Below are 21,940 nucleotides of genomic sequence, written 5' to 3' on the forward strand. Positions count from 1 at the left end.
AAAGCTGCCTATTATTTGCTTATTATAAGATCAAGGACAAGCCAAGGACTATTCCTCTTCTGCCCCACTGAATACTAGTTACTCCCCCTGAACTCAGGTAGAATTATCTTGCACAGGAGCATACAAGATAAGGAATTTTAACATGGGAGAATCTTTGAACTAGACTTGCATTTAAAACCACAAAGTAAAAGCTGAGCCTGCACTGAGCTGACTACAGTTCAGCTGAGAAATACATAGGTGAAGTTAATGCACCTACTGTCAATTTCCCATAGCTTAACTGAAGTACAGAAATAATCCAGAGGAAGGCCTACAATTGCTCCCAAGCACCAAGTTAAAAACTGCATACAAATGAACCTGCATCCACCCAAAAAATAAAGACTGCAGGTATGACTTTCTCTAGCCAAGAAATAAAAAAAGCAAACACAAAAAAACTCCAAAAAACCCCCAAAAACCCAACAACCAACAAAAAGACCCCACCCACCAATGAAGTTATACAAAACACGTGAATACACAGAATGCTGCATTTCAGCTGAAGCATGCTTTTCTGTAGGGGAAGAGGGTGAGTATGATGGGGTAAGAAAAAATCAGGTTTGCTATAAAAAGAAGGCACCATTGCCAGCTTAAAAAGGAATACATAGAAGACTAAATACACATGGTTTTAAAACTGCCCTGCTGTTTCAGTGTTCATTGCATCCTTTAGGTTCTTGTGATAGACTGGGGTACATAGAAGTAAACATATCTCCTCTTGCTACAGGAACAATTTTTATAACTTGCTGATACCTGGTTTTAACACCATTTTACAGCAGTGTTGTGTGTTTCACTGAAAATGAACTCAAGGTACACAGAAGCAAATATTACAATCAGATAAAGGCACACATTTATTTAAATTTAGGAACCTGTTCACTCATTATTATATCTTCTTTCCCCTCCCCACCCATTCATTTTTTATTTTTAAGAGTAGTATCAGGCGTGATTCAAACTTTATAGTACTAGAATAGCATAGAAGCACTACATTGTGTAGTATTATTTCCATGTCCACAGCTGGCACTACTTCCTCTGAGAAAAGTACTGTTAAGTGACAAAACCAGTAGGACTGGAAAGTCTGAGACTCCCATCTTCTTTCTGTCAGCTCCAGCAAAACTTCCTGGAACCTTGTGCAACCTTTTGGGGAAAAAAAGCCACTTTTCTAGAGATATAAAAATTTCAATGGTTGATCTCATATGATAAAAATGTTATATGTAAAACATTATTTTAGTTCACATAGCTCAGAATTTAACAGTTTCTAGTTCATCAGAAGACACCAAAACAATGGCAACACAGACATAAAAAGCAGATATGCAGTATACAAAGATCTAGAAAGAGCAGTTGTTCCAATGCCACATAGTAAATACAGTTTTAACCCGAAAGTTAATCAGAAAGATACTACAGTGAAAGTCATTCCTTGCCCATCCCCACAGAAACTCAGGAAGAGTCAGAAAAATTGAATTTAGAATTAGCAGTATACCAGCTGAAGAAGAAACATACAAAGGAGGAGGGGAAAGGAAGAAGAAAATGGGCCACTGACCTAGGAAAATACAAAACAGAAGTGCAATGAAATCACAACAGATGTCTACTATGACTAGTAAGTGTTTGGAGGCAGTAGAAAAGGAAGACAAGATTAATTTTTTAAAACTTTGAATATTGAATTGCCTGAGAACCTCTCAATTGCAAGAGACTTCTGCCATCACAGTGAGGTTGATAGCCTCGACAGCTAAAAAGTTAGGCTTTTTTTTTTTTTTTTTTCATAAAAATAAGCTATTTTTTTACTGGTAGACAATAAGATATCAGACAAATGAAAGATTTTCTCAATCATAAAGGCTTTTGCTTTCAAGCAAATACACGCATATTATTCTAGACACATGCATTAGTAAAAATACAGGCTACAGGCTATAGCAGCTAACTATTAAAACCCCCAACGACCTAGTTTAAGAGACACATGTAAGTAATTCTCATTTACACTTGATTTAGTGGATATGTCACTATAAAAAATGCTCTTAAAAAGACAACTGAGTGTTGCAAAATAGAAGGCATAACTGATTGGACTTTTCTGGAAGAAAATAAGACTTATTAAGGGAAACAAAAGCAATGTATTAATCACATGTTTGTGATACTGTTGGTAGATTTATTTTTTGTGCATTGTGGGCTGCTGATTACCCCACAGAGAAGGCAAAACCAAGTGTTTCACTTTTCTGAAATACAGAAAATTTGTTATTTAAGTTGCTATTACCATATTAGAAAGTTCTACACGTAAAACTAAATTAATTGCTACTTAAAATTGGCACTATTTAGTGACGGCTTCTGTCAAGATATACCATTATTCAATAATTCAATTATCAACAATGTAATTTAAGGTCATTTCTTAACAAAGGAATCACTCTATGTCCAGTGAACAAGAGGTCAGACCAGCTAAGGGATAGCTAGATATTTTTTTTCTGCTTTGCCACAGACAACCCATGATAATCCCCTAGCTTCAACTCATCTCCATCCACCTGCTGTAAAACAAGGATAACAGTATTTTCCTTCCCACTAGAGGGACTCAGGGAATAACTACACAAACAAAATAAGGTACGGCTTACAGATTCTGCACATAAGTGAGGTTGCTAAAAAAATGTAATTACAAAGCACCCTTGGAAGTACATTTTCTTTTCTTAACTTGCTCTAGAAGGCAAAAGATTCAGCTTCTATTAAAAACTAGTCCCTATTTCGCTTACTGTGTCTTTGCCTCAAGCTGTCTTAAGAGACAGAAATTAGATTCAGGATCTGACTGAGCAACAAATACAAATGAGCTCTCCATTATTTTAAGATATCACAGAAGAGAGACCTGAAAGTTTTTTGCTTTTTTTGCTGGATCTCTAATTTTTACTTTGATTGGCTGATTTTTCAAGAAATACCAGTATTCAGCAACACACCGGAGAGGAACAAAAGTGTATATCAAAGTAAGATTTATATTTGAGTATTTTGATGTATAGTGAGTTTAACTCTGAATGTAGAAGATCCTTTGTTCAAAAAAATTTAATAGTTACATCAGCATAATGTCTTAACACACTTAAAATATTCTTTTCCCCAGTCCTATAAGCAAGTACTTAACTCATATTTAAATCTTTTAAAAGTGCAACTCAGTGTGAAGCTAACTGCGTTTTTCCAAGCGCTGACTCTCACGTTAAAGACCATCCTACCCTCTGCCCCACCCTTTGCAAGACATGACATGAAGCTGAAGCAGCAGAAACAAAAATGTGCTCATGCTAGAGTCCTTGAAGTTCACCATTCAGAGCACTCACGGAAACCCAATTTCATCTTGACTTCAATTAAAACACCAGACGTCTTGGAACAGTGGTGAGTCAGGCACAAGCTTCCTTGTGAGTGCCAGTGACAGCCACATTCACCAGCCACAATGGTTTAATCCACCACAGGTTCTCTAGAGATTATCCGTGAAGTACTGACATGGAAGCACATACTATACAGACTTCAAAACTGATGAATGCACTTGGTGGGCTACTGTCATCTACCTTACCTGGCTAGGGGGCATGGAAGCCCCAGAATACAACCCTGCCTTTGATGTGGTCTGATACTCCCTTTAAACTAGTGGCTGCAAAACACATCAGCTTGGTGCCAGCTGGAAACTCCCCCACGACAACAGAATGCAAATGTGGGCAAATCTGGTGGCTTTCCACGACTTCTCACCCTTCACATTTGTAGCAGGGATTCACTGAGGCACAGAATCTGTCTTTTGTTTCCTCCCCAATGTAAGCATGTCTCTCCTATACGGTACCAAACAATTGATTTGATTTTGAAAAATTGTGGGTAGATGTACATAGGGAAGATGCAGTATGTTTGTATAGTTTTTGTATACAGACACAACTCTGACCAGCTACAATCATAAGAAAAATATATGGTTTCTTTTGACACTGAAATTTGCCTGTGCTCTTTAATTATTATTGCAAACCACGAGACCAAAATTGTTTTACTGTATTTTTCACTTTAAATTCCTCTGAAATATCAGTATTCAGAAATTTCAAGTTTCATAATTTTTAAACATTTAATTATACTCCTAATGGAGACAGTAGAACAAAAACATACTTGCAATTTGATTTGCAGTAAGCATGCATAAAATATTCTTCTAATCTTGTTAGCAATTCTAGCATATTTCATCCATTCCCCAAATATAAGAAATACAAAACCAAGGATAATCTATATCAGAAAAGGGCAAAAATGCAGTTCTTACAGCAGTGCTCACCTGCAAGTAATTTACCATTTTCACACAACACAAGATAAAACTTTGCATTTAGATTAATTAGATTTTTTAGCTTAAGGTACCGTCTACATTTGCTTTAATGACTGAAAGCATAAATACTTGTATAGTATTCTGAAGGTCTCCACAAAGTTTGAACACAACAAATATAAATATCTGCATTATAAATACAGAAGAGTCAAAAGTTGCAAGTTCTAAACACTTTTCTCTAAATAACATGCTACACAAAACTTAGAACACTACAGCACAAAAACTTCAAGGAAATCTAATTAGCAAATCTAGCAATTCAAAAACCTATCAGATAAAGCTAAGGATACAAGAAAAGAAAGATAGTTTCAAAAGCTCTTCAGCACTCCCAATGAAGAAACTAGATGGTATAGAATACCATAAAAAATGACAGGAAAAGATAAAGACCATAAAAATATAGCACAGGTACCCCTTATGCAGATTTACAATGCATAAATAAAACTGCAGTGAATTATTGCCCAATGCTTTCTTTTGCATCTCAATTATCTCAATTACCCAAAATGGCCAACACCACAGTATTTTCTCCCTGATGTTCAGCACCACTAAATATTTCCCGTTTGAGCATTTATTTGTAAATAAATTACAGCATAGAATTATTCAGCAACAGCACTTCTGTGCACAGGTAAATATTTAGGAGGGCAGTTTTTTCTTCTAAATAATTTTTCTTAGATTAAATCTCACTATAACACTCCGAATTCTGGAGGGACCAAAGCATACTGATTCATCGACCTCTCCACAAATGAACAAAGTATGACCTGACTACAATAGCAAAGTTCCAAAAAAGTGCTTTCTTTTTGGATTGAAGTCAAATGTTGTGATGTCTCAAGTTTCCTTAGTAAACCATGTATCACTCACTTTCTGCACATGGAAATATCAGGCAACTCAAGAGCTGTAGGAAGGTATGGAATTGTGAAGCAACAGAGCTGAATGAAAAGGCACTAAACACATGAAGATACAGGAACCAGAAAGTTAGAGCTGACACAGGAATACTTCTAGGCCAGCATAAAGAGAACTCGGTCAGTGGTTTTCATTAGCACTTTCTTCTACCTGTGTGTCAGATCTTCCCATACATAACAATTTTCATTAAAGAAATTATCAAAAGTAGCAAATAATCTTTTTCACACCTAGGTCTGGAATATCAATTACCTGATCTACTGGAACTGTTAATTCAACTTAATCCAATTAGAGATAGTTAAGAATTCATATATTTAGATAAGCAGGGTCACACACATATATGATATAGTAAATCCATAAGAAACACTTACTGGGTAATTTTTTTGGAGGGATGGAAGGATGGGTTCAGGTAAGGCTATAAAAAAAAAGGTCAAAATTGCTGTGATTCATGTAATTCACATGGAAGCAATAGCATATCAACTACACCAAAGAGTTGCATTGAAATTCTATCTTATAAAATTTAACAATAACTTCACTTTCATGCATTTCATAAAATAAGTTATTTGGCAAACATTTCTATTACTATATTTATTACTGTACAGTACAATAGTACTTTTATTCAGCTAATGAAAGGTCTTACCAAGATACTACTATATGTAAAAGGCATGAAAAGTTCTGTAACAGCTGGGTATAGCTTTATTTCTGAAGTTCATATTCAGAATTCATAGCTATGGGAAAATCATCTAGATTCCCTAAATGAAAAATTAGAGCTTCATTCATCTTTTTTCCTTACATCTAATACAATTCTACAGTTACTGCAGAAGAATGCGTTTTTCAGCTGCCAAGTATTACATAATGAGTCTCCCAATGTAACCTATTAAAAAATGCTTAACACACTTAGTAGGTATTGCCAGCAAAATTCCCACAAAATACACATATATAGCCTAATAGTATTAGCTGGTCTGCTAAATGGCAAATATGTTATGAAGATCATGCCGTCATTAACAATACTAACAAACACAAAATTATCTAAATATTGGTTACTTTTATGAAAACCATGGATTGAGAGTGCATCTATTGAACTATATAAATTAGATACATTAAAAAAAATCACTCAGATGAGGTGGTCCTATAGATGAATCAAAATCCCAAAGTAATCACATCCTACTCAAGCAGCTATAGAACTGTCAGAGCACTCCTCAAACTAAGGCTTTAACATCATGTCTTCAGCATGGTTTAAGAAATTGGGCTAGAATATTCACTATGGAAAATAACAAACTCTTGGTCTTGAACTCGGGACTTAGTTCACTCTTTTATAAGGTCTTACAGGCGAAGAGATGTCACAGAATCCTTTTTCCGTAGGGTCTAAGAATCAGAATAGCAAAATTCTTAGAATGTGCTTGGAGTATCTTCAAAGAGTAGAATATACTATCAGGACTGCTAAGAAAATTACCACAGTTGCTTCAATAACATTTTTGTTTGTGAGTGTTCATGTTTCTGCACCATCTTGGATACTTTCCAGTTCTCTACCACACTAAATTAAAAGGCAACAAAATCTGAGCAAACAATCAAGGTGTTGTATCTAGGTGTGTATGCTTTAGTAAGTTTTACTAAGAGGATGGACGGGAGGGGAAAAATTACCACTTACCTTTAGCATTTGCCCTATGAGTTTCCTTTTCTTACTGTTCAAGTTAATTAGACATATTATCTGGAAGAAAGCTCATGTACAAGATACTGATGTATCTACAAAATAAACTGGAGCCACACTAAACTTGGGTCCAAAGACATCCACATAAGTATACGAATATGGAAATAAGTATAGAAAATAAATTTGCCTAGCAAAGGCAGGAACACTAGTGCAAAAGAAAGGTATTATTTTTTTCTCTCTGCAGTATCAACAAAAATACTATTAGAAATTCTAGGACACAGGCTATTTTCAGGAACATCACATGCATATAGCAGGAGAAAAAAGCTTAAAATCTGCATGAATAATACATCAGAACCTAAAAATCTGATGCTTAGATGCATGTACAGTGTACAGGGCCACACCTCAGGGTCTTTTTTTTCATGCTTTTTTTCCCCCACAGAAAAAGCTGAGGAAGCACAGGTAGAAGGCTCCTCTTTGGTTTCTGGACTGCTGATCTTCCCAAGACAGCTGACTGATCACACCTTTGCATGAAAATGATTATTTGAACCCTTTTTACCTCCTTCATAGAGAGCTGTGGCGGCTGCCAGAGAAGACTATAGATGACTACTTATGCATTTTTGTGAAGTAGTACTTGAGTTTATTTTATAGCTACACAGTGTCCTCCAGGTACATTTTTTTTCCAAACCTCTTTAAAGGTGGTAATTCTGTCTCCAAAGAGCAGGTCCACTTGTTAAAGACAAATGCAACACTAAAGAAATGGAGTAAAACTCACTTTACTTCAAAGTATTTCTGTGTAGGAGATACTTGTTTTACTTCATTCAACAGGGAAAACGACATCAATATGAACTTAAAAGGGACAGTTTAAACATGTAAAAAATACTTACTCTGTAAATAGTGCAAAACCATCAACACAAGACTATAGCTGCTTAAAGTACCACGACTGGCATCATTTATCTTATGAAAACTTGCCCACTTCTTAATTACAAGTACTAATGGACGAACTCGATTCTCAACTGCAAGTAAAATAAACACATCTCAAAAAAGTACATTTACCTAGATAGCAATTAATCAACATTTGCTCTTACTTGATCAACATGATAGTTTTCTATTCTAAGGTTACATTCTGCAGGCATTTTATAGAATTTACTTACAGAATTCTCCAATTACTATCCATCCTATAAAAATCAAAATATAGTACTTGCATTTGCAAACAGCCTTTTGAATAGTAAAATCCGCAGACACACCACGAGAGGTATACTAGGAAATTTGCAAAGCATCTTTCTACTTCTAAGGACTCTCCAGTTCATTGTACCAATTCCCCCTGAAAAAAATTGCTGCCAGGACAGACCCTATGTTATTTTTTAATTTAGGCTATAAAAACTTTGAAGGCAGGGAAAAGAAATATTGTAATTGGAGGACACAGCTGATTCTTAAGTTTACATCAGAATACATGACAGCAGTAATCCCTGTATACCAACATAAATTTTAAATTTGCCTTGTCCTCAATAGCTTTTCATGCAGATGACATGTTAGATACAATATGTCTTTAAATTAATATATATGCATTTCATGAGGAAAAACATATATACAGCCATATGCCATGTATGATCTTTTGAATTTCTGGTGAATATAGATAACCTTCTAATTGAAGTATCAATCTATGTAGGTGAACACCACCCACCACAAACTCCTGGGACTCTGCAGAATAATTTATTATTTGCAGGTATGCAGAAGCAGATAATCAAAAAAAGCTTATACATTCTGGAGTGCTTTTTCTAACCTGACATCATCATACTAAGATTTTGTATTCTGCTTATCAGGACATGAGGACAAAAGACATCCTACAACTGCATCAGTTGGGGCGCTCTCTGTTATTCTGTAAAACTATCAAGCATGATTTTCTCACAACATATTTAGAGTGGCTCAGAACACATGCTGACGTAACTGGTACTCTTCTCAGAATTTATGTACTACTACATCTGGAACACCTTTTGGAAACAACCAAACTCCTTAACACCAATCACCTTATTCCTGACATTGCTCACCAGTGGTTAAACAAAAAATATAACTTAGTACACCAATTATGAGATGCCAAAAAAGTACTGTACAGATACCACATGAAGATGCATTAATTGGAATAGAATTTTTCCATGAGAGAAAAATGCAAATAGGTTCCAGTTTCAAACATCACTATTTTGTGTCACAGCAGAAAAGATCTTTTTTATTTGACCTCATTTTGAGATATTAAATTCTGTCTGCTGGTGCATGTAACCAGTACATGACAAAGTAAGTGTACAATATGGCAGTAAACTTTGTCTGATGGTTCAGTACAAGCTACCTCTCAAGAAAATGCTCAGTAATATTATTTGCACAAAGCTAAAAAGTCCAGCCTCCACTAACTGAAAAATATCTAGCAAAAACTGCTGATTAATCACAGACATGCCCCCTTCAACAAACTCCTGGTAACATAACAGCATAGACTTTGCCTTCTAGCTCTGCCTAATCTACCTACATTTTCTGTGGATGTTTTGTGTCAGCTTGCCTTATCATCTTTGATTTTTCTAGAGCACTCATGCACCCACACTGAAGAGTTAACTTCAAAACAGACAGAAGAGCATCCACAGAAATTTTTTGAGTTTTAGCTTTTTTATCATGTTCACTAAGATAGTCCCTTGTTTGCCTGAGCATCTAATTTGTTCCAATGGAAAACAGACAAATACATCTTCCACATTAAAGGTAATTTGATAATTTTTTCCCCTATTCAGGTTGAAGACCTTAAACTACACATGGACCTTCAACTACACATTTAAGTGAGCAGGATAATACATATAAGGCTATCTATCCCTGCTCATATGACTTATAAAAAGTACGGAGACAGTCTGATAAAAGCTTCCATTAAGTTTTGTGTGCCCTATGTCACGTGAGTTTTCTGGTCTAAGGAAGACAAGACAGACAAGGTATATGCAGTATGATATTTAGGAAGGTCCAGAACATTGAGAAGACAATGTTTTCAATCACAGGTCTCCCTTTGCTATTAACTCACTCTTTGACCTCAAGAAATATTATTTGCCTTCACCAGGAAAGACGAAGTTAACTTTGCTGGCCTTATAAAAGTGAGCACCACAGCAGAACAGAAGAGAAGGTGCGATACTAGGACTGCTTCCACCACTCTTTTCCCATCTGGACTTGTCTACCCTGCAGTGATTTTCTGACAAAAAACAATCTGTGACAGAAGCTACAAACAAGTATATCAACATTAGATTTTGTGAAGTGACTGCTCAATGATTACTTCGTAATATTTTTAGTACTTGGAAGCAAATCCTTTCCCAGCCCTAGACTTTCTTGAACGTATGAAGGAATTACAGTTAACCAACTGATCCAGGACAAGTTGTAGACTCTCCTAAGTAACATGAATATGGAACACAACTAGTTTGACTGAAATATTAGTAAAAACTAGTGAAGGCAGCTTCTATTGGTAACTGCCTACCCTAAATAGAAAGAAATTCCTTTATGCAAGAACTGAAGAAGAGGGTAAAGGAATAAATGCAAATGGCCTAGAAGAAAAGGGCTGAGGCACACTTCTTTATGTACTTATCTGACAAATGACATTGCAATGCTAAGAAAGAAACTCTTAGTTTACCACTAAGAGTGCTGTTGTTATTACCTTCCTTTCACAAGGCTGTTTCACAATCTCTCCCTAAAATGCAAACTCCTGAGCAGACACAAACCAATTTTGGTTCGGGATTAGTATAAATACTGAAGCAGTATTTTGGATTTTCCAAGCAAAGACTCTGCAACAGCAAATAGACATAGCTGCTATCAGCCATCCATACTGCCATTGGCTGTAAGGAAATAAAAGAAGCTGGAGATTATACCACTAGATAACCATTATTATCATGATCTTATTATCTGCAGGATACCTGAAGTAGGCCTTGTAGTAGATATATGGACCAGCATATGAAAAATCTTTTTTATCTTCTGAATATTATAATATTTAGTTAAAAACATACAGCTGTTTTCTCCATGTATTTACAATGAGCAAGAAGGACTTATCTTAAAGCCACTTAATGTAGCTAAATAGGTAATTATATATATAGTAATTATTAAATTTTCATAAAATATCAATATCAAAATACAAACTCTAAAAGCAAAGTTTAAAGAAATAAGAAAATACAATAAAAACTTACTGAATGCATAGCTTCTCAGAAGGAATGTATTTCTTATACCTATCACATTGTTTACATTCAAGTCGAAATCCACATTGCTATTAGGGAGAAAAAAAAAAGAAGCATCATGGTATTTAATTTCTGATTGTTTACTACCTACTTTATGACAGATATAGAGAAAAGTAATTTTAATATAAAGCCATAGAAACGTTCATCAGAGTTTTAAATGCCGTGATTTAGTTTTATTTATAGCACCTAAGCCACTTGAAGACTTGGACTCCTTTGTTATAAAGATGTTATTGTTGTTTTAAATGAAGAATACATGTAGATATAAATTTAGACTTTAGGACAACTTAGGATATCTTTTTTAATTTTTTACCAAATCTTTCTCCACCTACACTTGCAATACATTATTTATTACAGAAAAACTTTTGATACCAGGAAGGATTCTCTGGGGTATTAGTTTAGGATGAACTGAGAAAGAGAAGTGGAAGAGGTCAGAAGGTAAGATCAAAGGCTTGTCAGGAAGCAGAACCAGCATTAGAATAATTTCCTGGGAAAGACTACCAAAAAAAATATGGCAGGTCTTTAAGTGCAGTTGATCTTCTCTTATTTTTGCAGCACTATAAACCCTCAAGTTTAAAGGTTATAAAAGAGAATAAATACAAACTGAATGCTTCCTCATTCACTGAATCAAAGTAAGCGGAAACAGCCATTTTCAATTATATATGAAATACATATATATTTCAGTTATTGGTAACACATTAGAATGTTCATCTCCAGATACAGAGATAACACCCATCAAATTCAACCACCTTCCCCCAGCATCTGAAAAAAACTTTTAACAAAAAATCAGCTCTCACAGGAAGCTTGTAATGTTTAGTTTCAATTTTGGCAAAGACAGGCCTAGTGCCCTATGCACAGGATATCCAATCAATTTTTCAAGACCTCTGTGAAAAAATGCATGCATATGCATTTTTTGTACATCTTAGTCTACAAAAGACAAGAGACTGCTAAAAGACTAGAAAGAGACAAATGCTTAAATGAAAAGACAAAACATGGTAGTGACAGGTTATGTAAGAGTAAGATAACTGTAAAGACAGAAAACAAAACAAAACAAAAATGAACTTCAACAAAAAAAATCCCAACCCAAAATGATGACATTCACTGTCACTCCTCTTCCACAAAAGCAATGTGGAAGATGGAAAATCAGATGGCGAACAATATTGCTGTTTACTCTGCAAAAATATAATGTGCTGCTTCTTGTCTGAGAAGATCACACTTTGATTTAGTGGAAAATAAAGAGTTCTATAAATCCTATCTGTAAGGTATACAATTATCATGACTTATTTTTTGAAATCAGTGCTTACAAACAGACTTCAGTCTCCTCACACAATCACTTCTATCTGTTCCATACTAAAGGTCTCTTTTTAAAAAACTTTATTTTCTCAATTTAAATTGGGGAAAAAAATATTCTTGCTATAATCCCATAACTCATTCAATATTTGGACCAGGAATGTATAATTTCATTTATGTATGAAAACTACCATTGCTATATGTAGCTAATCCAAATAACCCAAATTTTAGCTTGACAAGTACCATACTTCCAGGAAGCATGAAAGAAACAACCTTCTTTACTGTTAGAAGAGAAAGTAAAGAACATTCCAATTTTTAAAAGAAGGTAGGCAATTATACTCAAGTAAATATGGGACTGGGTGTAAATGAAGAAAAAAGTGTAAAGTGAAAACTCCAACAAGTGTGTATAATCTCAGAAGAAACAAAAGCTTAAACTGGTGATATAGTTTAGTTCAAACTGTAAACATGAAAGATTTAGCTTTATCAGGGCAGGAACCTAGCCATGATAAAGTTATACCGTGATAAAAACATGTTGTGATATGCTTTCATAGGGAGAGGCCAGAGAAGCACGCTTATTTGTTCTTAAAAGACAGAGACAGGGTTACAAAATTTGAAAATTGTATAGACAGGTTAAGAGAGCTACATTGTTCTAAGTCCAATTTACAAAGAAGGATGAAACTATGTCACTATAGGAAACTGATAAATATCAGCATTACAAAACTAAGCCAATTAACATTACTCAGATTGTCAACATATTTCAGTGTTTGCATGACTTTTTCCTGTTACTTTAATCACACACAATAAGAAAGACATCATTACCTGTCCTAGTGCAATGCACTAAATTATTCTCATGTCTTCATAATGAATATACAATGAATACAAGAAAATATCACCACAAACTAGTTTGTTTCAGTGTTCTTTGTATAGCTCAACAGTTATGTCTGCACAGCAAGCAAAATTATATTTCACAACAGTTTTCTTCCTACCACTGTTTTTCTGTCAAACTATTTGTTAACTTGGAGTCCACTATGTACAAATAACCCACCAGAAATATGTGATACACTGCTTCTAATTCACATCACAGGAACTAAACAGTATCTCAACCATAGGAGGTGATTCAGACCATCAAGGCAATAAGCTGACTGCCACTGCATGCTAGGTCTACAAACTTGTCATAACAACTTACAGCACCACACAAACAAACACATAAAATGGTGGGACTACTTGTAAGGGCAGTGCACATATAGAATGCTTTCCCATGTCAAAGTCTAAAAGATTAGGCTGAACAGAATACTTGCCTGACTTTATCCCTGAATTTCACTATTGGCACTTTTGCTCTGATCAGCTGAGGTCGCTCAATGTAGCTTGCTGAAAGGGAGGAAAATATGCAATTAAGTTTCATGCAAGATGCAGATCTTAACAGAAGATCCTGTAATAGAATCTAATCGACTGATCTATAGCAAATAGCAGCTTATTAAATTTAGCAGGGTTGTACAAAACTAAGTAACCTTTAGCAACTGTAGCAAAAAAACAACCTATGTGAGCAGGTGGAACATCCCCCACACTAAACATTAGAGAAGAAGTAAATAGAACATGAAGACTGAGGGAAATATATTCCAGAAATTTTAACATAAGGAATGCAGTACTACAATGCTTTCATGGAACATTACTTGTAATACAAATCCTGAATTGTTATAATTAAGGTACAAAAATAAAGGAGAAGGAACATATCCAACCAGGATGGGCTAATGATAGGCTCAAAACTTGTTCTGAAAACTGTTCATTTGAATAATAAACAACGTACCAAGAAATGCTACTGAAAACATGATAACGCTTTCCATCAAAGATGGGGTAAGCTTTATATGCCTTATGTTTTAATAGTGATAGGACATGCAATAAATCCACATTGATGATGATTATCAGATGATTACCTACACAGTATGCTACCAAATGCACCCTCCACATGCAGCTCCCCAAAGCTATTGCATCAGCCACACTGTCATGAATTCCCTAGATTTCGTGATACCTCAGCCTATATTCAGTAGTTTCCTATAATCCTGAATGAATATTGTGACCAAGAAAGCAACAAAGAAGAAAGAAAGGTAGAGCCTGTAGTTTGTATGGTATGAATTTGGTCAAAAGCTGTGATTTTAGTAATTACTTCTGTTGCTAAATGTAGGACCACTTGAATTTGTCCATACCCAACATCATATATTTTCCCATTGTTTTTATAAATTAACCTCAGATTAGCATAAATAAGCATGTACAGTACAAGTAATACAGACTAAAAATAACCTTGAATAAAATGATTTTTTCTTTCCCTCCAGAAAAAACAACAAGGTATTTCTATCAGCTGAACAGCCAGCATAATCTCCATTGCTTTTGGATGATAAATTCAGATTTGGTGCAACAAAATCTGTGCAATACTCAATTAAAACAAATCTTTTTTTGAGACTTTCTGAAACTGTTTTGTGGATATGCATGTTCAGACAGATTTGACCCGAGGCAATCTTTTATCTGGATTTTAATGCATCACACAAACCTAAGCAACATACAGACTGGCACACAGAATAAAAGACAATCTTACTAATTTACTGATGTTAAAGAGAGAATCTTAAATGAACAAATTCAATTCATTCTCACTGTCTGCTAAATTAACAAAAGCATCCTCTCTTTCTAGCTGCACCTTCTGAAACATCCAGGCATCTGTCCTCCAGCATCACAGAATATTTTTAAAGCAAGAGTCTAAAGCATGCAGAGCTCTCTGTCTCCTCTCTATTCACTAACAAATTTATGACAAAGATTCCCAATGCACTAACACATGGTAGGCAATGGTAGACATCTACCTGTATGCCACACCAATTCAACTTTCCTCACTTTGACCCTTCCTAAAGCTCTTCAGAGGTTAACCGAACTCATTCTAGGGACAACACACTTCCAAACACATCCTTGTCTGAAAATGCCTCCCTGCACCTGATGGATGCTTGTGTCAAATTAGCTGGCTAAGAAAAAAAAAGATACATCCCAAAACATAATCCCAATCTGTTTCACAGGGTGGTAGAAACTGAGGAAGAAGACAGAAGAGGTAAGAAGAAGCTAGAAGCAGTAACTTCCTGCCAGTATCCTCTTTCTTGGCTCAGACCAATGATGCTGTTAGCAGAATGTATATTGTACCTTACACATATATACAGGGGAAGAAACAGTCACAAATACAGGGTGTGGAATTCTTGAGGATGGAGTAAGAGCCTTAGTAAACTGACTATGTGATCACAAAAGCTATGACCAGAGATACTACACTAAAATACATGAAAAGAAATCTGTAGAGCTGCTCCACAGTTTTAGGCATGTCTATGGAAAGGTCATGAACACCACTTCAGATCAGCAAAAAAGAATCTAAGTGGCTTCAAAGAAGACTAAGCATTGCTTCATATATAACTTATTCATGCAGAATTTCAGACTGAAGAGCTTAATTCCCTCTCTTCTTTTACATAATGAAAGATCAAGCAATTGAACAGAGCATTAATCCCAAACTTGGCATATGCCAAAAAGATCTTTGACATCCTGGGCACAAAGCCTGCTCTTATTGATTTGGTTATACCACAGAAGGAGAAACACAGAAGTCAGAATCCACATTAATGAAGAATCTAGGAAGGTACAACCCACCACAGGATGAAGTAACTGCTGATTTTTTGGAATTCACTCCATGATCTGCACAGTTCTTCAAAGGCATTCAACTGAGTTCAAACTCCTTTGCTTGCCCCAGCTGTTACACATTCCCACTAGACCACCATTAGGCAGATTCCACTCTGATACCCTAGTCTCAATGCTACTGTACCTCTTTGTAAATCTAAGGAAAAATGAGCTCTTGGCTATTTATCCAGATAGTAAATACTTGTAAACCTAATACTATTATGGTGTTCTTCAAATGAATCCCACATAGATGAATCTGAAGTGGGGAATCAGTCTGACATTAACTCTCAGTGGTTTAGATATACACAAAAACAATGAATAAAATATCAGAAGCTTTTTCCCACTTTTCTTTGTTATTAGACTATTCAAAACCAGAAGACATTTTATTTCAGGTGGTATTCAAGATGCAGAATGACAACACAGAAAAGCCTCTGCTATAAGACTTAGAATCTGATGGACTAAAACTCCTTGCTCAGACTTGTTACCTTTTACAAACCTGAAACAAGCTAGAGTTTATACAAATTTTGAATCCACTTCCCAAACCTCCTAATCTAATAATCACATTCAACTCCATATGAATGATAAAAGACATGGCACTTCAAGTTCTGAAAACAAAACAAATTGTGAAAGGGACTGATCTAATTTGCACTTGGAATGCTTCTTCATTTATCCATCATAAAATTAAGGTGAAATAAGCACAGAATCACACTTTTACTGTCCTTACATTGGAATGCACAGGAGCACTGCAGACAGCAAGAACAAAAAAGGAGATGTTGTAAGAAGCACAGATAGAAAAAACTTCTCCAAGTTGCTGAACCAAAGTGATCTGAAAAAAGGTTAAAAAAAATCTAAAACTTTACCTATGCCAGCTTCCTTATTTCTTTTTGTCCTTCAACTCTTCCAAAAAAACAGAGCAAGAACTTATTCTAAATAGCATTTTATATTTTCTCCCTGTTGTTGTTTCTCTTATATCTTGGCACACGCTTTTCTAGCTTTAATGTTTGGCCCCCACCATGTTTATTTCCATTCTCTCCTGTGAAGCAACAGTAAGTTTTATGAGTGCTCACACACTTGTTTAAGAACATGCTGCAGTCTCTCTTCTACAAAAGAAAGAAAGAAATACTTAACCAATATTGCCAGAGAGGTATTAGCTTAAAATTATAGGGTAGTATCATACATGCTAACAGGGCAGCAAAAATTTGAAAATAATTACCAAAAGCAGATTCATACATTTTAGGTAGACAGGCTCTCCTTGATTTATAGTAAGCACTACTGAGAACAAGTAAAACTTCAGTGTGTTACCAACATTATTCTCATATTAAATCCAAACCACAGCACTGCATCAGATACTAAGAAGAAATTAACTATCTCACCTGAAACCAGGACACCTCCTGTTCCAGAACAACTTACCCTTGGCATAACTCAGCTATAGCTTGTAAATTAGCCAAATTTAGGTGTAAAGACCCATGTGCCAAAGCCTTTTGATTTTGAACATTTTTAACCAACCTTTGTCTGTTAGCTCTATTCACATAACATCCACACACAGACACAGGACAGACTGCTACAAATAGGAATTAATGCCATAGTGATGTTAAGATTATCAAGAGATGATGTAAGAGAACTACCACAACTAAGGGAGCCTGACAGGAGTGGTAATCTCAGCAGTGCTTTGTACTGTCTTACCTTCCATAGAATATTTTGATTAAATCAAGCTGACCAAATGCACTTGCAAGGTATCAGAGAATTACAAAATCAAAAATGGGCAACGGCACAAATCACTTGGGGATCATTTGCACATGGCTATCATACCTTCCAATACAGGTAAACAAACCTGATTTTGTCTAAGCCTTTGTCTCAGAACAAGAGCTCTTGAAAAAGACTGCTCATTTAGAAGCTTCTTGAACCCTGAAATCACACCTATGTTATCACTGTACTATCAGAAAGCAGTGCACCACAGACAGAGAGAGCTGCACCACAGACAAACCCAGATTAATTTTCAGACTTACGCAAATGTCAATAATCAGTAGTAATAAGCATTAAATATCAGATACCTATTCAGCAATAGATGTATCAAGTCATTTTTCCGTGGGAGCTGTTAAAATCCGTGCATGCATGCATGCTTCCCAATGAAGAAATTTTCAAGTCTGCATTTAAACTTATGGTTTGTTCCTTTCAGCACTGCAGGACTATTCAAAACATCACTATAAGGACTAGTATCAAAGAATATACCACAATTCTGGGAAGCAAGATAAAGTCATTGATACCAGTAAATGTTAGAGTATTTTATAATTCAAAGGAAGATACTAAAGCCACTTTGGAGTAAAAGGCTTTCACATTTAAGTCAAGATCTACCCATGTGAATTCTTAATCTGAAGAGAGTGTAATCAACGAGCTAAAGAAACTATGAATTGGTATGTTTTATCTGTATGTGCTGGTACTGTCAACATTTATTACTTTCTTCATTAGGCACATAAGTTAATTACTTCTCAAAAGAAAAAAATCAATTCTACACAGTCTACTGTGAGTGACATCTTATTTAACAAATTCTTAGGAGTATTTTTCCCAGGAAGACACTGCAATCTAAGATATTAGCAAGAGTTCACTAACAGAGGTTTCCCAGAAAGAACCCAGATGAGAACCTATACAAGATGTAATTACATACATTAGTTACAACTGAGCACCAACACTTCTTCCAGAACTGCCAATAATCTTACTACCTCACTTTAGATGGTAACTTACAAAGTTTAGTACTGAAGAGTTTTTGGACTAAGCTGAGTATACGTCTTGCTTCAGTCTTCTGATTCACCTGAAATGTGGTATTAAAATTAATGAAAAATTTTGGTATCTCTTATTTAAATATTCAAAGTAAGCATGCTTTGGTTTTAAAATGAAATTTGTTCTCAGAATAATACATGAACAAGTACACTAACACATTCTACAGCCTACAGACACATTTATAACAGTAAATGCCAGATAGAACAATCCATAATATGCAAAGTGATTAACAGACACTCAAAAATCACAGACCTAGATGAAAACCTAGCCCATTTACACAAAAATGCCCTCTTTTTCCCTTTAAATTATGCTTAAATTCTTTCAAGATTATGGTCTACTTAAATTTCCTTCAGATATCCTTTCTGTTTACCTAATTTCTACTCATAACATTTTTTCTCACTAAAAATGTTTAAGAAACTAAATACATCTTTATGACTGATCACTAAAATTGGTAGCTATGAATCGAAATAAAAAAAAACTTTACTTATTAGAAATTGTTTCTGCACCTAAAAGAGTTCTCTAAACAGTTTTCTTCATCATTCTAGGCATTCTGCTTCCGTTTTGCTGTATTTTTGCACTTATGAATAGAAGGTAAAGCTTTAAAAATAGGTTTTGTTAGGTTGATAGGGTTTAATTCTTATCTGCACATTAATGGGCTCAAAGTTTGTGGCTATTATGAGTGCAAAACTATGTTATTAAATCAAAAAGATTTTACCATTTTGTCATTTTGGGATCCAGCCTTTTAACAGCACATACATAAAACGAGACATGGTTTTAACTACGTATGTTTTAAATTACTTACTGGCTCTTCTTTAATCACCAGGCACAAATCACCATCACTAGTACGAGTGCCAAATCCATTTAGTGAGGACCCAACCAAAAAAAGTCTGCTCTCTGTAATAGAAGAGTAACAAAAAATAAACACGATGTGACATATTACAGTTTGAGAGGAAGGAAGAATCACAAATTTGAAGAACATGCAAACTGATATAAAGTAATTAGATTCAAAACATACGTGGAAAAATTAGCTGAATTTCTCTCTGGAGTTCTGTTCTGCAAAGCTCTTTTCTGTCCAAATCAATGGCCTGTTGTCGACATGCTTGAAACAACTCCAAAATCTGTTTACTTAACTGAACACACACATACAAAAAGTAAAGACACAGCTAAGTGAACATTCTTTCTTGTCACAGACGCAATTACATGAAACACAGAAGGTTGGGTTTTTTAATGCAAAACTCAGCACCATTTCACATGACCAACTCCACTGCCTAGAGTTTTACTGCACTTGAATTCACAATTAATAGTTCCTTTAAAACATTTCTGCTAAGTTTTTAAATTGAAATTTGTTCCATTTGTTATAAAATAGCAAACCAGAGAAAATAATTTTTGCATCATCAGTATATGCAGTATTTCAGGGAATAAGTAATGAATGACCTAAGATATTTGCTGCTGACTTCAATGTCAACAGTTTGCCTACCAGTAAGGGGGAGAAAAATATCATTAAAAAACCTGATTTAAATTAGCTTTCTTTTTTATCCCATATAAACTTATTAAGAAGTCAGATCTTTGCTGGAAGGAGGTACTGACTGTTTTCCTTTCCCACATTGTTACATTCTATAATCAACAGGCATATCTACACTAAAAAACCCAAAACCCTTCTGTCATGTGTGTGCAGAACAAGAAGCAGTTCTAAACTCCATTGCATTCTCTTCTATATTCCAGAACAGCTATGGCAGTAACTTTTATATTTTCTTGAAAAGAGGGAGCAAACATCTTTACAGGCCAAATACTGCATCTATTCAGAATGGGCTTCTCTCATATAACTACAGTGGGGTTTTACAAAGAAACAGTACCCTGACTTTCCCTGCCACCACATAAATGCTTCAAGCCCAAGCACAGATAAGGAGGTGATACAGAACAACAGTGGCAGCCACACTTATTCATACTCCTTCTAATGGCAGCTTATCAATAGATATCCCATGATACTGTCAAAAACACTGGTAGAAATATTTGTGGTCTCCTACAGTACCTCTAGATTCTCAAAATCCCCTCATACTCAAACGACAGAAGAAAGCACAGGCAGAGAAAGCCATTACCTCGTCCTTGGCAACAGGGAGCCTGGTTTCTGTAGGATCTGGAAACAAAGTATCTTGCAAAGGAGGGACACATCCAATTAAACCTGGTAAGCCACTCGCATGCACCACTGGAGACTGAACTGAAACTGATGCTGGGAAGGAGCGTCTACGTTCTTTTGGCAAAGGCACTGCTTGGTTAACTACAGCTGTATCAGAATCGTGTGAATGAATCCGCTGCCGTTTGGCGTCATCTGGAACACTCTGCTGACTTTGTCGCCTAGAGAGAGACACTGCGTAATTCCTCTAGTTCACAAGCTCCAACTTATGATTAAAAGACAGTTTCTACAAAGTTCAAATACTAACACTTAATGACATAAGTACTTCACTAAGCCCAAGTATGCCACAGAACAGGTGTGCCCATCCTAGGTACTATGTGAAACAACCCTGGAATGGGAAAAGAGAACATAAAAAAGGAGAAATAAAGCAACCCGAGAACTGGATTGATGCAATTCTTTAAGGCAAGCGTCTGCACTTAACCAACTGAAACCCAAATGACAAGTTTGTTTAAGCTGACTACAAATCTCCCAACATAGCATAGCTTGTCATAGAACAGACTGCTCAAGAGGAAAAAATGCATGCAGCATAAAACCAGGAGCTTCCTTAGTCCATGGGATAATTACATAGTCAGCTATAACTTAATAGCTTATATTTGACTGTGCTTATTTTTTCATGTTAGATTTGGTAGTGAAATAGCATTCAGGAGATAGTACTGAAGACACACTACAGAGAACCTCCTTCCAATCAGCTGATTCCGACAATTACTAGAAACATGTATCGACTAGTATACCTGAACTAATAAAGAGAACTGGCTTTTTCTAAAGCATTAAAAGATAATTAAACCCTACATTTATGTAAAATTTCCCTTTCTGTGGTAACTAAAATAACAAAGGTAGTAATGAAAATTCAAGTTAATAAAAAAAAAACAACCTACAAAAACTAGTTTTCCATAAAATCCTCTTTA

General features: G+C 35.4%; 1 protein-coding gene across 3 annotated transcripts in view; it reads right to left on the minus strand.

Annotated features, from left to right (window-relative positions):
- Positions 1 to 21,940, minus strand: part of TENT2 (terminal nucleotidyltransferase 2) — a 43,951-nt gene that overhangs the window by 18,894 nt on the left and 3,117 nt on the right. For 2 of the 3 annotated variants that reach the window (XM_063181100.1, XM_063181102.1), the window contains exons 4-11: positions 20,941 to 21,196; positions 19,860 to 19,974; positions 19,647 to 19,738; positions 18,809 to 18,875; positions 13,678 to 13,747; positions 11,045 to 11,121; positions 7,742 to 7,870; positions 5,581 to 5,624 (exon numbers count right to left, since the gene is read on the minus strand). In XM_063181100.1, coding sequence (XP_063037170.1) covers positions 5,581 to 5,624; positions 7,742 to 7,870; positions 11,045 to 11,121; positions 13,678 to 13,747; positions 18,809 to 18,875; positions 19,647 to 19,738; positions 19,860 to 19,974; positions 20,941 to 21,196 — 850 coding nt within the window. The remainder of the gene's footprint in view (positions 1 to 5,580; positions 5,625 to 7,741; positions 7,871 to 11,044; positions 11,122 to 13,677; positions 13,748 to 18,808; positions 18,876 to 19,646; positions 19,739 to 19,859; positions 19,975 to 20,940; positions 21,197 to 21,940) is intronic. The other variant, XM_063181101.1, reaches the window with a different exon arrangement.

This window comes from Melospiza melodia, chromosome Z, assembly GCF_035770615.1.
Source record: "Melospiza melodia melodia isolate bMelMel2 chromosome Z, bMelMel2.pri, whole genome shotgun sequence".
Lineage (NCBI taxonomy): Eukaryota > Metazoa > Chordata > Aves > Passeriformes > Passerellidae > Melospiza > Melospiza melodia.